Source organism: Sander lucioperca, chromosome 9 (assembly GCF_008315115.2).
Source record: "Sander lucioperca isolate FBNREF2018 chromosome 9, SLUC_FBN_1.2, whole genome shotgun sequence".
Taxonomy (NCBI): Eukaryota; Metazoa; Chordata; class Actinopteri; order Perciformes; family Percidae; genus Sander; species Sander lucioperca.
In genome coordinates this window covers 19,910,854-19,927,066 of record NC_050181.1, presented here as the reverse complement: position 1 = coordinate 19,927,066, position 16,213 = coordinate 19,910,854, and the positions used below count along the sequence as shown (strand labels likewise).

Genomic DNA, 16,213 nt, shown 5'->3' with positions numbered 1-16,213 from the left:
TGCATCATTTTAAACATGTAGCGTAATTATTCTCAACACAAATCCTTCCACTCTGCCAGAAGGGAAGTGAAGATTGTGAAGTGTTAATTGTAATCATAAAAACAGATAATTTAACATTACTTCAAGATTTCTTTTGTAGATATTCTGGAATGAGAAAGGGAATCAATCCCATTCAAAATCAGCATGCTGGCCTCGCACCCACCCACGGAGGGGCTATTAGCAGCCAGCAAGCAGCTCAATACTGAACCATCAACACCTGAACAAGAGAATTCACAGCCAATAATGTTTTGAACCCATTGGCCTCACGTGTTATGGATTCCCCCTTCCATGATGTAGATACAATGTGTGGTTCACCGGTGCTCATATGGCTATCTTGTGTATGTGTGATGCTTTTTTTTTTATGTTACCACAGTCCAAAACAAAAGCCGCAGAGCCTGAGGTGTGTCAGGAGAGCCATCTAAGTCTGAGGTAGAGGGGCGAGAGTCCGTCCAGAAGATCAGTCTGAATTAGTGTCAAACACTGGATGGACGCTCCGGATCTAACCGAGCAGACATAGGTCCAGGACTGTCTGTCCATGGCTGTATCTAGGGAGTGTTTATGGAAGGAGTGTGTGCAAACTCAAGGAGCTAAAGTTGTTTTCTTTTTGTTTTTAAACTCAGAAACTATTATTGCTGTCTGTGCTCTTTTACTGGCAGCAAGGACAGAGTTTTAGACTTTGAGAGTGACATTTTTGAAAAGTTATACAATTGGTATCTTACAACTACCAAGGTCATATATGAACATTAATGCTCAACTTGGACTCACAGCAGTTCCAATGGATGGATTCCCCAGAGTCTCAGAAAACCAATATTAAACGTCCATAGAAACCCCTCCTGCAGCTAGTTTCCTCTTCTCCACTGTTGATCTATAGATACGCTTCAATATTCATACTGAGGCGATGCGACACAGAAGTAACGCATATAGCTATGTTGTGGACAAACTATAAGTGTTTGGATACTGAGAAAATGGAACAATGGCAGAGAACTAGATTTCGCTGCAGGAAGTTTTTCTGTTGACACGTTTTTTGTTCATGACTATAGAATATAGAATAAACTGTTTTGCATTGCTGTTGTTCTCCACGAGGGAGCAACTGCATTACAAACTTTTTATAACCTTTAAAGCCTGGAAGAGTGAGTAAATGCTAATAGAAATAGATTTTTGGTTGAATATTCCTTTTGAAGGATAATTCTGGCTTGGTACTTATTTTAGTAGTTTTGGACATCAGAAAAATGTTAAGGTTAGGGGCTATTGTACTCTGTCCATCAGGGTCCGAGATTGAAATACAAACGTGTGTGTGTGTGTGTGTGTGTGTGTGTGTGTGTGTGTGTGTGTGTGTGTGTGTGTGTGTGTGTGTGTGTGTGTGTGTGTGTGTGTCTTGTTGTATTCACTCTATGTGTAATTACGTTGTGTGTTTGTGTCTAAAAGTAAAGGGAGTGGAGAAGATAGCATCATATGTGTTTCTGTGTTCAGCACTGTGCATGCATTTTATTTGTATGTGTGTTCGCACCCCGTGAATTCAGCACTGACTGTTCCTCTGGAGTCTCCACTCAATAAGTTGGCAACAAATGCAAAACCTGTGAGATCAAAGAGAATATCACCCTGCTAATTCAACTTCAGATCAGAGAGAGATCTTCAAATTAAGTGTGAGGTTTTGAAGTAAACGCTGTTTTGCCACCGCATTTCATTTATTTTCCAGCTCCAGCGCTATAATTGGCCCCAGAGGTGAGGAGGAAAGTGGATGGGATGGGGGGCGCAGACCCAGGGCCAACTATCCATCTAAAAAGTGCACTAATGAAACGGTCTGGGGAGACATTGACATTTATGTGAAAAAAGAGCAGTTCGACTAGTGGCCAAGCAAAGAGCCTTGTGGGACTTTGGGACTCTGGAAGCAACTCAATATTTCATATCATATAGGTATTAATTACACTCTGCATAACAGATCTTCACACCTCTTATCATAAAATATGTCTAGACACACATGCACATGCAGAATGTTTCATCCTGTCTAAGCAGCTGCATGAGCAACTGTGATGAGGACACATCCCAAGAGGCACCAGGCGTCATGTTGAACATTTCAATTCCTTGTTTGCCTTTTCTTGCCTCAATTTTTTTTTTTTTTGACAAAAGCAGCACATCCACTCTTGGCTGGCATCAAATGGCTTCATACTTTAATACAGTCTGAAACGGCTTCATTCCAAAACATATTCCCCAAATCAGTCCAATTTGAGGGAGACAAAATTGTTGCTGTTATTGTTCAATAACTCAAAATTACAGCTCATTCCGTTCAGTAAAATACAAGATTTCATATACAAACCTCCGCACCCAGCTCACTTCTATTACCCTGTGCTATATGGCTGAATTGAGGGAGAATGCATGGCTCTCCCTCGCCGAGATGGACCGGGCTTAAAGTAAACAGCCCATGATAATTTATTTTATCAAATACCCAACCTTTATTTGCCCTTTGTGAGAGGAGTGATAAAGGCCCAGTGAAGGCGTTATGTGATAAACCTTAGCACTGTGATACGGAGGGGTGGCGTACGATTGTGGTTGCATCATGTGCATCCAATGTGTTTACTGCAGAACTCCTAATGTCAAACAAAGATAGGAATATAATGACTGTGAAATTATTTCAATAATAAAGCAATGAGATTTACCATTATATCAGCAAGCGATTGGTTTTGATTGATTCATGTTTTTTAAGCCAGCGTGCCTTATGGGATGGCAATGTCTAAACACAACATACACCAGCCTGGTGTATGTTGTGTTTAGTGCTAATTAGCTTTGATGGCCTCTCCTTGCTCTTCTTGGATTGCACCTCGTTCATATATAGCTTTGGACAAAAGTGTCTGCCAAATAAATGCATGTACTGTAAATGTAAGGTTAGAAAGGCAATGAGACTTATTATTACAAATGTGAAGGTCCTCAGATGTATATGCTTTTGTGTAAGGCAGTATTCTCCAGCTGCAGGGGAGTGTGTCAACTTAATGGACAAAACTATATCATCATGTTTACAGTGTCATTTGGCACATGTTTGTATGTTTATATGTTTATAGTGTTAGAGTGTTATAGTTATATATGTGGATGTGTATGATATATATTTGTATTTCCATTTTCTATGCCATTTGCACAAGTACACTTACAATATTTGCACGTTTATAGTCCCATCTGCTCACCTGAGTCTGTAAATAATGTTGATAATGTTAATAATATTGTTTGTTTTTTTAATCTACTGTGTATATGTGCCCACCGCTAGCAATGTTTGTTGGAAGCCACTGACCTACATTTTGTTACATACAGTATGTGCCTGCACATTGTGTCAATGACAATAAAATTGAATTGAATTGAACTGCATATATGGACACTCAAAGCATCACCCATATGTGATTGTTAAATAGTTATTGCAAAACATGGGCATTACTCTGCTGCTACAAGAGACAGCACTGTCTGGCTTTCCAGCAGATTTAGGAACCTGGCTCCAGGGATTTGCTCCCAGTCAGACACAAGAGCATTACAGTAAGGTTAGTGAGGTCCAACACTGATGTTGGCCAATAAGTCCTGACTCACAGTCAGCGATCCAGTTCATCCAGGTTGAGGTTGGGGATCTGGATCATCAAACAAGAAAACCATTTATTTATGGACCTAGCTTTTTTCTTAACTAAGACGCCCAGTTTAAACCTTGAAAAACAGCCCCAGACTAACAGAGACAGTGGGCAGGGCCGTCCTCGTACTTTTGGCCACATCATGTATATAACAGTAAGAATATGTGGTTGCTGGGGGAGAATCCTCCATACTTTACATTACATGATTACCTTTCATTTAGCTGATGCTTCTATCCAAAGCGTATTCCAATAAGTGCATTCAACCATGAAGGTACAAACAAACTCAGCAAACTGTTGCTGTATAACAGAGAGACAGAAGCAAGGAAGAGTGTGAGAAGCCGGGGTTTAGTTTTCCGTCTGACACTGATGAAGGCTTAAGTCTGGATGAACCAGCGTCTGGACAGTCCAGACCTTTATGAAATCCTGTGGATTACCTGGAGGAAAGCGCACACCAACAAGCCGACAGTCACTCCCATCCCTGACAACACCATATACAGAATACTGTACAGTATGTAGACTGATTCATTTTCCAGTATATAAGGTATGTTCCGGACAGTATATTTGCATTTCATTCGAAGATGTGTCGTGCCATATAGTCACACCTAAGAATATCCAGTTTTAAAGAACACACAAAAACAGCCTTGTTTATAGATTGACCACCACGTATTTATTACTTTATTCAAATAAGGGCTTTAAGAGCAGAGGGGTGTAAAGTTTGTTTAACCTCGTTTAGGCGTATGTAATCCTTCAGTTGACCTTAAAGTCACCATGAAATGAAAAATGACGTTTGCTAATTTTTTCACACCACAGTATAATCCTATGTAACAATGTGTGTGTGTGTGTGTGTGCGCGCGTGCGCATGCCTTTTTATATAAAAAAAAACAACAAGAAAATTACTTTTATTTCAGTCCCCTTCTGCCAGGAAAACAGCAGGGAGCTCCTGCTTTACCAAACATGCGAAAATAAAAGGGAATAAAACTGTTTTTATTTCTTAGAAATCTCATAATATGACTTAAACTTTTGATTGATCATCCTACCATTATGTCCTGCTGCAACATCCAGATTCAATGGGAGCACATCAAATTAACGAGGCAAGATGCTTTTTCACCTCCTGTAGTTTGAAGATATGTGTTTTGCACATGGAAATAGCATTATGTGAAATTATGAAAGATAAAAGAAAAGGGATACCTACTTACGAGCAGCATATGAAATCACTGAAACCCACTCTTTTAATTTGACTAAAGAAAATCCTTGAAACAAGTTAAGTTCCATTGAAATTATGTCCCATCATGGCCACATTTTCCTTTTGAATGTAATTAGATTTTTAAATTTTTACAGCGTGTCTGTACCACCCCGCTTTGTGTGATCAAGGTCTTCCCTGATAATGAACATGCAGTAGCAGACGCTCCTGCTCTGTCAAAACCCCTCCTCACCAAGGCCTCCTATTCATGCTGCTGGAAAATCTCCCACATGCTGTCAGTAGAAACAAGGGATGGCCGTGGGTGCCTCAAAAGATATTTTTTTATAAAGGAACAGAAAAGGCTACTGCTGCTGTCGATGCAAGTGGAGGGATTTTTGCGGGGAAGAAGGTCCACACTATAATGAGAACTAACTCGTTGTGAGTGTGCAGTTCTCTGTGGCATTCTTTTTGTTGTGGAATGTGCACAGTGTACATCACATGCTTGCTATACCTAAAGGAAGAATAAAAGACCAGTAGACTGCATCTCCTCCTCTGCAGGGGATTCACATTAGCATCATCTTAATTCCTGCTCCTTGCTTTACAGAGACCAGTGACTGCTTTTGGGATATTTGGGATATTGAAGAAGAAGGCTGCAACATCTTATGACATAACCGGTCTTGAAATGCAGACTGCAAATGAGGTGGCAACTTAAAAAGGACAAAAACACACGTTTTATGCAATTGAGCTTTTTGAGTATTTTAAATCCTTGTTAATATCCTAAATGTTCCATTGGATTTGTGCAGTAGTGTTTTGGGTTTGAATATGCACAAGGCTAATTTACTAACTGGGAAGAGTTTGCCCCGGGGTCCCAGATCTTCAGGGTCCCCCCAAAATAATACATGTTTAGCAATTAGTTGATGGTACTTTGATTACTTGTAACCAATAAAGCACAACAGCAACTGACATGATAAAGGCCTAAAAGGTCCTGCTTTGATCTGTTTAGAAAAGGGTTCCTGTGTAAAGACCTACATTAGTTCAGCTGGCATTTTACTTACAAGGTGCATATTTTTTTGAATTGATTTATGTTCAATCGTATTACCACACAATAATCCTGCAGCGAGGGTACTATTATATTACAGGGGGAGGGAATGGGGGATAATGAGCAGTTCATTTTTGGGCAAATGGGGCAGGGCCCTCTAACAGATGAATCCGGTCATGACCATGCAGTGTATGCATTAAATAAGAAGATAAATAAGAATGTATGTATCTTATGTAGTTTATGAAATTGTTTTACATTGGTTTTGTAGCTTTGAAGCAAAGTTAATACTCTTCATTATTTTAGGGGAAGTGAAAATGAAGGAAAAGAAGATAGGACAGGTTATTTCTAAATCTACAGCACATACTTGGATTATAGCGCAACAACTTTTAGCATGTCATAAAAAGGCATTTGGACAATAAATTGTTTGCAGGCTACAACATAAGTTTGGAAGCGGTCACAATAAAATTAAAAACTACCAATCACCAATAATTATAATATTGTAGCAACTAATGTCACCTATGGCAAAGTCCAAAACAACCCTCCTGTGAAAAAGAGATGTGTTATCCACCCTACAGTAAATGAAATGTGCAAGTCATGGTAATTATAAAAGTTGCTTAGCAACACTGAAGTACAGTCTTAAGAATCTGCAATAGTGTAGCCTATGTAAATGTGATGGGATATACGTTTGAAATAAATGTGGGGTAGCCTTCTGTATGCTCTTTTTCTAAAATAAAGTGGTTTAGCTGCACTCTATTATAATAAGTGTTCCACTGTTGTCGTACTTCTGGACTCCAGAGTGGAACATTTAGTCTGGAAAAAAGTTTCTAACTTAACTAACATGACTCCTGTAACTTCCTTCAGCCGATGGTCTCACCACGACCTGACAGCGACATCTGCTGGAACACAGGCTGGCTTACAACTAGAGGGAATGGAAAGATGGGACCCTTACAATGAATTAACGTTCATTTGAAGTTGCAAAACAACTTCAAGTGTGATAGAAAGTGGTGTTAAATATGCGTCACGAGATTGACGCCCTTCAAAATCTCCATCATGGTTTGGTAATATTAGTGATGTTACGTATGAGCCAATCATATTTGCTCTTCATTCTAGCTCGACCAACCGGAAACAAGCTTGTTTGTAGGTGGAAGTTCAGTTTACGGGTGTTGAAAATTGCTCAGCGAGTACGTGTAGAGTTACATGACGATAGGATAGGTATTACTGAGCAGAAAGCGACGGTCAGATCTGCGATCTGCGCAGGTGTGACGGCCATTTATTTGCGCAACTGACCCAGTGTGTTAACTGTACTACACACGGCATGAGAGGACACCGTGCCGGGATGCGTAACCGAAATAATGTGGAATTATTGACCAAATGTAATTAGAATAGTCTTTTTTTTTCAAAGCCGAACATACTGAAGTAGACATACTTGAATAATTTTGCAAGTGACAAAGCCATGTTTAGGCAAACGAAGGCGGTGCTCCAGAAACTTCGATATCTAAGGTAAGTTAGCTAGCTAACGCTACAGCACTGTAGCTGGCATAACGTTATTGCTAATCATTTAAAAAGTTTCTTTGTGTGCTGTCGACTTCAACATTCACTGACTGTAACAATGTGTGATTAGATATTGTGATATGAAAGGGTGCTTTGACTTTGTCGAAATATTACATTTTAACTAATGAAAGAGCTGATGCAAGCAGAGATTAAAAATGTATCCGTTTGGAGTTACCTAGCTAGCGTTACTGTTCATAGTTTTATATTCACTGGTCCTTTAATAGATTAGCAGCTTCAGCCTAATGTAGGCCGTGGGCAGTAACTAATGTTTGGGGTAACGTTATCAGAGTAAGAAGAGGATTCAGTTTCACACGAGCCTACATTGATGTGGCACCATATTGTGATCTGGTCATCCTATGGCCATACTGTTTATGCCTATGGCCTGGAGAAAGTTAGGAGTGTGTAGTAATGTAACGTTATTTGCATATGGTCTGAGTCCGGAATACATGCACCCTCTGGAAAGTCATTATATGCAATGAAAGAAAATCCCCACACAAGGCTTGCTAATTTACAATTCCTCTTTTCTACTCTTGCAGTGGTTATTTTATCATCTTTACAACCTAAGGTCAACATGGAAGTTGTGTGGCCGCATTATATTTTGGACAGATATACATTTTGGAATAGAGGAAACTTCTAACTAAAGCTTTAGCATCATAATTAAGCTGTGGCTTGCTGCGGGGATGTGTCAGCCAATACACAAGATACTCGATGCTAGAAAATATTGAGATACGAGATTGGCATTAGTTTGTGCAAAGATGGGGCGAATTATTCTTTGTACCTTTTTAACTATTTTCTTCTCCCAGTTTCAATGGACAGCAGCATACGTGGAAGCTAAAGAGCACTTCAGCAAAAGAGAGGGCCTGTCAGTACCAACCAGGACAGAACATCCATGGCTTTACAGTCACAGAGGTAAACTTCAACTATTCTGGGGTTATAAAGTAATGTTTTGTGAACACCGAGCGGAGGTCTAAATGCATGTATGGAACAATACTGTACAAGTAAATCAGCCATTTTCTGGTTGAATTTTAAAAGGACGTACTGTGATTTTAGTTTAGTTCTATGGCCTTCTTGGACCAAACATGGTTTGATTCAGTGGCTGAGATTAGACCTTGACACTTAATGGAAGTGTCTGATGCTGTCAAACAAATGGTCATTAGAGCTGCTGATTCTGCCCCCCCCCAAGGTTGTAGCGGTCCCTGACTTGTTTCTCACAGCAGTGAAGTTAACACATGATACAACTGGAGCTCAGCACCTCCATGCAGCCAGAGATGATGCCAATAACCTCTTCAGGTTGGTTGAAATGTGCTTCATCACTTCTACCTATTTATATTCATGTTCGACAGCTTTCTTTCTGCAGTCACACTCCATTGACTTTAAGATGTTTGTTTATACAGCAGCATCTTTTTTCTCCAGCGTAGTAAATAAATCAGATGCCTCTTCTACTTGTTCCCGTATTTTCAGTGTCCAGTTCAGAACCACTCCCATGGACAGCACAGGGGTCCCACACATCCTGGAGCACACGGTGCTTTGTGGATCTCAGAAGTATCCCTGCAGAGACCCTTTCTTCAAGATGCTTAACAGGTCCCTGTCCACCTTCATGAACGCTTTCACAGGTACGGAAAAAATCATTTGGACCTAAATGTATCAACCTCGGAGTCTGTGAGCAAGACGTAAACTAAATAGAAAACGAATCAGTGGCTAAGGACTTTTACAGGTTTAATGCATGTACATGGAAATAATCTAGGAGTTTAGTTTACCAGAGCTTTTCACATTATTACAATGGACTTGCTCTGCTTGACTGTCCCAGCAGTAAAGATTTAATAGTATTTACAGACTGGAATATATGGATTCAAGTATTTATATATACGTAGTATATTTGGACATGTATCATAGTAGTTTAAGTATTGAAAATGAGAGTGTTTACATGCACCAATACTTGATGGATTGAATAAAAAGCTGCTGTCATTATTTTCCTCATCAGCTTCAAAAGAAAGTAAAAGGACTTTCACCTGATGGTAGGTTCATTTTTCAGTGGCTGATGAGCGTTTTGCATGGGTTGTCTGTCTGTTTGCTTCCTTTCCCGTGAGCAGCCAGTGACTACACCATGTATCCGTTCTCGACCCAGAATGGGAAGGATTTCCAGAATCTTCTGTCAGTCTATCTGGATGCAGTTTTTTTCCCTTGTTTACGAGAGCAGGATTTCCGGTGAGTTTTTGACTATTGCTCCACAGTTATACATGTTACAGTGCTATAAACTGCTCACTTTTATTTTATAAAAAAATGTGATGGCATTATAACAAAACAGTAGCCAAAGTTACACACAACACCTGGTTGTAAATATGTGTCTTAACAGTCATTTCCTCGCTGTATTGTCCAACAGTAGGCTAACACAGACCAAGCATTTGCAAATATCATTTGGCAGGGCTGTAATAGATGAAATCAGCATTACCCAGTTTGATTTAGTATGTCTGGATTTTCCAGGCAGGAGGGCTGGAGGCTGGAGAATGAAACCCCCACTGATATCAACTCCCCCCTGGTTTTCAAAGGAGTGGTGTTCAATGAAATGAAGGGGGCTTTTGTAAGTCAACACTTTCCCAGTCACTGTCATTAACATTTCACATACATAACAATACATAACAATTGTTTGTTCTACACAGTGCTTTAGATTTGTTTTGACATTCAGGCAATTTAGGTGCTTTCATGGTATAAGCGCCCCAACAGTTTAAACATTTAATGCACACATGTGTTTTTCCTACTTATTATATTAATACACTGGTGTAATATAAAGTTAGAACACAGAAAAAAGTTAATCCAAAGAAAATATCTGCTTGGCGCAGTTGCACTTTTCTTGAACAAAATGTCCTGTAATCAAGAAGAAACAAAGCGAGGCTACACAAGGATAACAAGGTCAGATACAGATAGAAAGAGAGGGGGTTAGATTAAACCAACAAACTAGTATGGTTAGAAGAATAAAAACAAAAAGAAAGTTTAGAAATGTAAGTTTGTGTGACAACACCCACTGCAACTTTATAATGTTTACATTATTTATCTTGGAATCAGTAATGCTTTCATATATTTTACATGTCGGCAGAATCTGAAATAATAATTTGCGTTTGTGTATTCTTGCAGTCGGACAATGAGCGTGTGTATGCCCAGCACCTCCAGAACAAGCTGTTTCCAGACCACACCTACTCTGTGGTGTCAGGAGGGGAGCCTCTAGCCATCCCCGACCTCACCTGGGAGCAACTCAAACAGTTCCACGCCACACATTACCACCCCAGCAATGCTAGGTAGAGGGGGACACACTTACACCGCCTAGAAAAGAACAGAAACATGTTTGGTTCTGTTTGTAATAACTCCCATAGCTTACTCATTCTGGTATTATTTGTTGTTTAGAATAATTCCCTGCTGCAGCCTTACACAGGCTAGCTGGTTGACATTGACTGACACTATGTCACAGCTTTATGCGTAAGACTTCAATATGTTCTTCAGGTTCTTCACCTATGGAGATTTGCCTTTGGAGCAGCATCTGAAGCAGATTGAAGAGGAAGCTCTGTCCAGGTTTAAACGCATCAACCCAAACACAGAGGTCCCCTCCCAGCCACACTGGAGCAGCCCTGTAAGTTCATTGTTTCAGACATATTACTGTAACATACAGTAAGGGTGAAAAGGTATTAGAGATAACCAAAGTACTGTAACAATAGAATGTTCAAAACTTATGTATTTAATAATCACTTGCATGCATTGCTCCATTGTTTTATTTGCATTGAATAGTCTGTGTGATGTCACTGTGAATCCCATTGGTTTCCCAGAGAGAAGAGCATGTCACCTGCAGCCCTGATGCTCTGGCTCCAGATCCAGCCAGGCAGGACACGCTGTGTGTGAGCTACCTGCTGGGAGAGTAAGGTCACATTATCTCCCTCTCTATTGCCCTGCAGACATTTGTACTTTAACTCATTTTAGCAGGATGGCATTTATGAGATTCTGAAGCTACAGATACTGCATCCTCTGTTTCTCCTGATCTTTTTGTTTGACCCTCGTTTCCAGCGGCTTGTATAGTCATGTTGAGAGTTTTTCAGTCTTCCTCAATACATCATAAAACTCTTCTCTTTACACAGTGAAGCTTTGAGCCTGCTCAGTTATTCAGTGACATCTGATCTCTTATTGTGGTTTCTCTCTGCAGCATCACTGACACGTTTGAAGGATTCACTCTCAGTCTGCTGTCGTCTCTAATGATCTCTGGACCAAACTCTCCCTTCTACAAGGCTCTCATTGAACCCAAGATAGGAACCGACTTCTCTTCTGTCGTAGGGTGTGTACATGCTTTGGGATAACAACAGCAAACCTGCGTTATACTAAGTTTTGATCAGTTACAGTATCTGTGGGATGAAACCAATCATCTTAAGTATTTGACCATTTGGCCTCCATGACATTCTTGTATTCTTTGAGAGTGTGTTGAAATTTCCTGTTGTGCAGATATGATGGCAGCACCAAAGAGGCGTCGTTCAGCATCGGACTGCAGGGAATGTCTGAGGAGGACACCGAGAGGGTGAAACAAATCATCAGCCAGACCATCGATGACATTATAGAGTAAGTACCACAGTCATATTGGTGCTATGGATTTTCTTTCATGGCTAGATATCAAATTTGCACTGCTTTGTGTGAGGAGTGCAACTCATTGTTGATGGCAGCAGGGCTCCAGACTAACTTTTCTCACTAGGAGCACAGTGGCCCCCAACTGAAAATGTAGGGGCACACACCGTAAATCAACATGCTAACCAAATATTCACATTTCTACTAATTTCCACTGTATTACTAATACATACTTTGATAATAGATGCAGAAATTACAATGTGCTTCAAATTCAGGTTCACTTTTGAAGATGCAACATAGAAGGTTAACTGACAGCCCCATCGCTGTCATGAAAAAACATGAAATATATATATATATATATCTATATCTATATCTATATCTATATATATATATATATATATATATATATCTATATCAGCTCTAGTCTACAATTACAATGAATTCAACTTCAAATTAAACATGCATTGTTTAGGCTACTACTGAACCAATATCGGTACCGATACCTGAAATTTGGTTCCGTTACCCAACGGTACCTTTTTTTTGGTACTTTCCCTCTATAATTACAAAACAATTATTTCAGTTGTAAAAAATATTGTCAAACCTATTTATCCTGTGTACTTAGAACATTATGTTATTTTATTAGAATGTTACTCTAAATAAATTAAACAAAAATAAAACCCCTCCCTCTCTCCTCCCAAACCCATCCCTACAACCTATTAAATGGAATAATTATTCATTTCTTACTCACTGTAACTTTTATTCTTTTATTTGTATATTCTATTTTAGCCTGTTTTATTTTCATGACCGTTTTTAACTGCTCTTTAATGTTTCATGTAAAGCACTTTGAGTTGCCTTGTTGCTGAAAGCTGCTGTAGAAATAAAGTTGCCTTGTTGCTGAAAGCTGCTGTAGAAATAAAGTTGCCTTGTTGCTGAAAGGTGCTGTAGAAATAAAGTTGCCTTGTTGCTGAAAGCTGCTGTAGAAATAAAGTTGCCTTGTTGCTGAGTTGCCTTGTTGCTGAAAGCTGCCGTAGAAATAAAGTTGCCTTGTTGCTGAAAGCTGCCGTAGAAATAAAGTTGCCTTGTTGCTGAAAGGTGCCGTAGAAATAAAGTTGCCTTGTTGCTGAAAGGTGCCGTAGAAATAAAGTTGCCTGGTTGCTGAAAGGTGCCGTAGAAATAAAGTTGCCTTGTTGCTGAAAGCTGCTGTAGAAATAAAGTTGCCTTGTTGCTGAAAGGTGCTGTAGAAATAAAGTTGCCTTGCCTTACAACCTCAGCCTGTCAGTCAGTCCCCAGGGCACAGAAACCACTGTTGTGCCTGCTGTGGGCAGTGTAACGTGGGAAGTGTAACGTCAACAGCACCACGACCACTTGCAGCTCTCCATTAATATCATATCGCAGCAACCGCCGTCTGCGTGAAGTTTTGAAAAACTGTAACCACACTTGAAACCACTTTATCGGCATTTCCGTGACTCACTGTGACTTCAACAAAACTGCAGAGTAGGGCTGAACGATTTTTGAAAATAATCTAATTGCGATTTTTTTCCCAAATATTGCGATTCGATTATTTTTTAAGCTCTTTTGTGTCTTCTGTATTATTCAACAAAGACAAACAATAAATCATTTTATAGTATGAACAACACACAATTACACACTAGACAGTTAAAAAAGTAAAAATATAGTGTATATACACACACACAACAGTGTATTTTTTTTACAGTGCACAGAGAGGAGCTGCCTCCAGCCCCTCCCCCTCGTGAAGTTGAGTACTGCCGAGTGCAGAGAGGCTATCGTTGCGTTAGCTAGCTGCTGGTGTTCTTGCCGTGGGATTAACTGTACTAATAAAGCCGTTGAAACCCCGCGGCCACGCTGCTGTGAAAGCTCCCTGAACGTCATTTATCAGAGTCTGGTTGTTACCCCTCTCAGTGGCAGCTCCTCCACTCATATCTTTATAACGGAGCTAACCGCTAACCGGAGCTAACCGCTAATCAGAGCTAGCTAATAGTTGCCAACCGAGCCTTCAGTTCTGCGTTCCTGTATCCATTAACTGCACGTATGGACTCGAACCAGAATAAAACCCTTCATTTTATTAAAATGGCTGTAAAAGTTTTAAACTACAACTCAGAGTTGTTTGAATGACAGAAATCAGCTCAAGGTACGACGTAGCGTTAGCGTGCTAGTTGATGCTTTCTCTGCGGAGTGCAGACTGATTTGCTCTCGCGGGTCATGTGACCAAATCGCAGCCTTTGCGATTAGGAAATCACGTTTTAACATATCGCGATATTATCGCAAATGCAATTAATTGTTCAGCCCTACTGCAGAGCCCACGTAGTTTGCACCGTCTGCAGCTATGCGTGTGTGTGCGCGAGTGTGTGTGTGTTTGTGTCAGACCTCCGCTCTCTGTCAATTTTCAGAGAGGACAGATAAGCTTGAGCTTACGCGCTCTCAGGTACCGAAATTTTGACGTTTAATGTGTACTTTACTTTACACCACTTTACTTTACTTTACTTTACTGGTCGCACATGTGCGACTGGATGTAAAATTCAGTCGCACACTCTCAAATTTTGGTCGCAGTCTGAAGCCCTGGACAGCATCATTTATTTGACAAATCTGCTTTTAAAGTTTTAACTTGTTTTAAAACAGCCATAAAATATTTGATAAAACAGCCATGGTAAAAGCTCATCTGCTCATTATAAAAGCTTCACGTGTCGTGTCATCTCTGTTCACTGTCTATCATTTACATTTGCACTGGAATATTTAAAAGAACATAGTATGTTAGTAAATGAGCTAATAGGAAGGAACATGAAAGAGTCCAACAGTATGTAAGATCAAACTGAATCACTTCTCCTTGTTCACAGGAAAGGCTTTGAGGAGGAAAGAATCGAGGCTCTCCTCCATAAGCTTGAGATCCAGATTAAACACCAGTCCACAAACTTCGGCCTGTCTCTGGCCTCGGTGAGTTCGCTGCTGTTCATCTGTAACCTTCATTTTGTTTCCACAACCACAAGGACTCTACATGTATTTATAAACCTCCATGTGTGAGGTATCTTAGCAGTACTAAGGATGTTAGATTGTGTTCTTCGTGCCTGAAATCTTGCATTTCTATTTATATCCCCGGTTTTTCTGTATAATTCTATACAAATCAAGAATTTAAACATGTCCGTAGTTATTGTCCTGGGACTGAGACTATCTTGTGACCAGACCAGTTTATTTGCTCTGTTACTGTAATTGAAGACTAATCATCTAAGAGGGGGCGGCCCTAGTTCAACAGGTAGACATATTTAAAATGAATGATATATGGGCATTAATGGACAACTTGTCCACTTGTTTTATAAAGTATAAATCATGCTATGTAATTCATCTCTGAAATAAGAGGAAGTAAGAGTAAAACAAGATACTAGACTGTTATAATCTTTTTTTTTTCAGAGCTACTGTCTTTGGTTTCCTCATTCCTGACATTTTGTGTGTCTCTAGTACATTGCATCGTTGTGGAACCATGACGGCGACCCGGTGGAGCTGCTGCAGATCAGCGACAGCGTTGCAAAGTTCAGGCAGGCCCTGAAGGAAAACCCTTGCTTCCTGCAGGAGAAAGTTCTACACTACTTTAAGGTGAATGACATGAATTAAATATGTTTGTATCTCTCGAGTATAGTGACGAGTCGATTGCTGAAGAATAAAGGGGCAACATGCAGCAGTCTGGATTCATATCTTTATTTGTTAAACCCATTGCAGGATTATGTCTTAGGTGGTTGGGAGTTTGGAGAGAGAGTTGTATTGTATTTATCAGGCGACATCCCAGCATCCTTTTCAGGAAAGGTCAAAGGTCAGCTTCCTCAGCCCTGGTGCTGGTCGGGTTTTTAGTCTCTTTCTCAAGTTCAGCACACTGGTGCTGTTACCAGCAGCCTTGCCTCAGGTCCTCTAGTTGATCTTTCCAGGATTTAATTCTAATTTCAGTTTTTCTGTCCTCCTTCAAACCCCGCCACCCCCCACCCCCTCTCCATGGGCCCTGCAGGAGAATACACACAGACTGACTCTGTCCATGAGCCCAGATGAGGCGTACCTGGAGAAACAGGCCCAGGCTGAGGAGGAGAAGCTCCAGAGAAAGATCCAGGCTCTGTCTCACAGTGACCGAAAAGAGATCTATGAGAAAGGTAACCATAAATTCACTGCTCAGTGTCTCTTTTCCTTTGCTAGAAGGTCAGTTCACAAAGTCCTAAT

At 40.2% G+C, this 16,213-nt stretch overlaps 1 protein-coding gene across 1 annotated transcript in view; it reads left to right on the top strand.

Moving 5' to 3' along the window:
- Window positions 1-7,030: 7,030 nt before the first annotated feature.
- pitrm1 (pitrilysin metallopeptidase 1) overlaps window positions 7,031-16,213 on the top strand; it is a 37,641-nt gene continuing 28,458 nt past the window's right edge. The window contains exons 1-14 of the mRNA XM_031307611.2: window positions 7,031-7,357; window positions 8,212-8,317; window positions 8,592-8,698; window positions 8,870-9,021; window positions 9,499-9,613; window positions 9,890-9,986; window positions 10,538-10,698; window positions 10,901-11,027; window positions 11,221-11,309; window positions 11,592-11,720; window positions 11,885-11,998; window positions 14,854-14,950; window positions 15,470-15,604; window positions 16,008-16,146. Of these exons, the coding sequence (XP_031163471.1) occupies window positions 7,311-7,357; window positions 8,212-8,317; window positions 8,592-8,698; window positions 8,870-9,021; window positions 9,499-9,613; window positions 9,890-9,986; window positions 10,538-10,698; window positions 10,901-11,027; window positions 11,221-11,309; window positions 11,592-11,720; window positions 11,885-11,998; window positions 14,854-14,950; window positions 15,470-15,604; window positions 16,008-16,146 (1,615 nt within the window). The 5' untranslated portion in view covers window positions 7,031-7,310. The remainder of the gene's footprint in view (window positions 7,358-8,211; window positions 8,318-8,591; window positions 8,699-8,869; window positions 9,022-9,498; window positions 9,614-9,889; window positions 9,987-10,537; window positions 10,699-10,900; window positions 11,028-11,220; window positions 11,310-11,591; window positions 11,721-11,884; window positions 11,999-14,853; window positions 14,951-15,469; window positions 15,605-16,007; window positions 16,147-16,213) is intronic.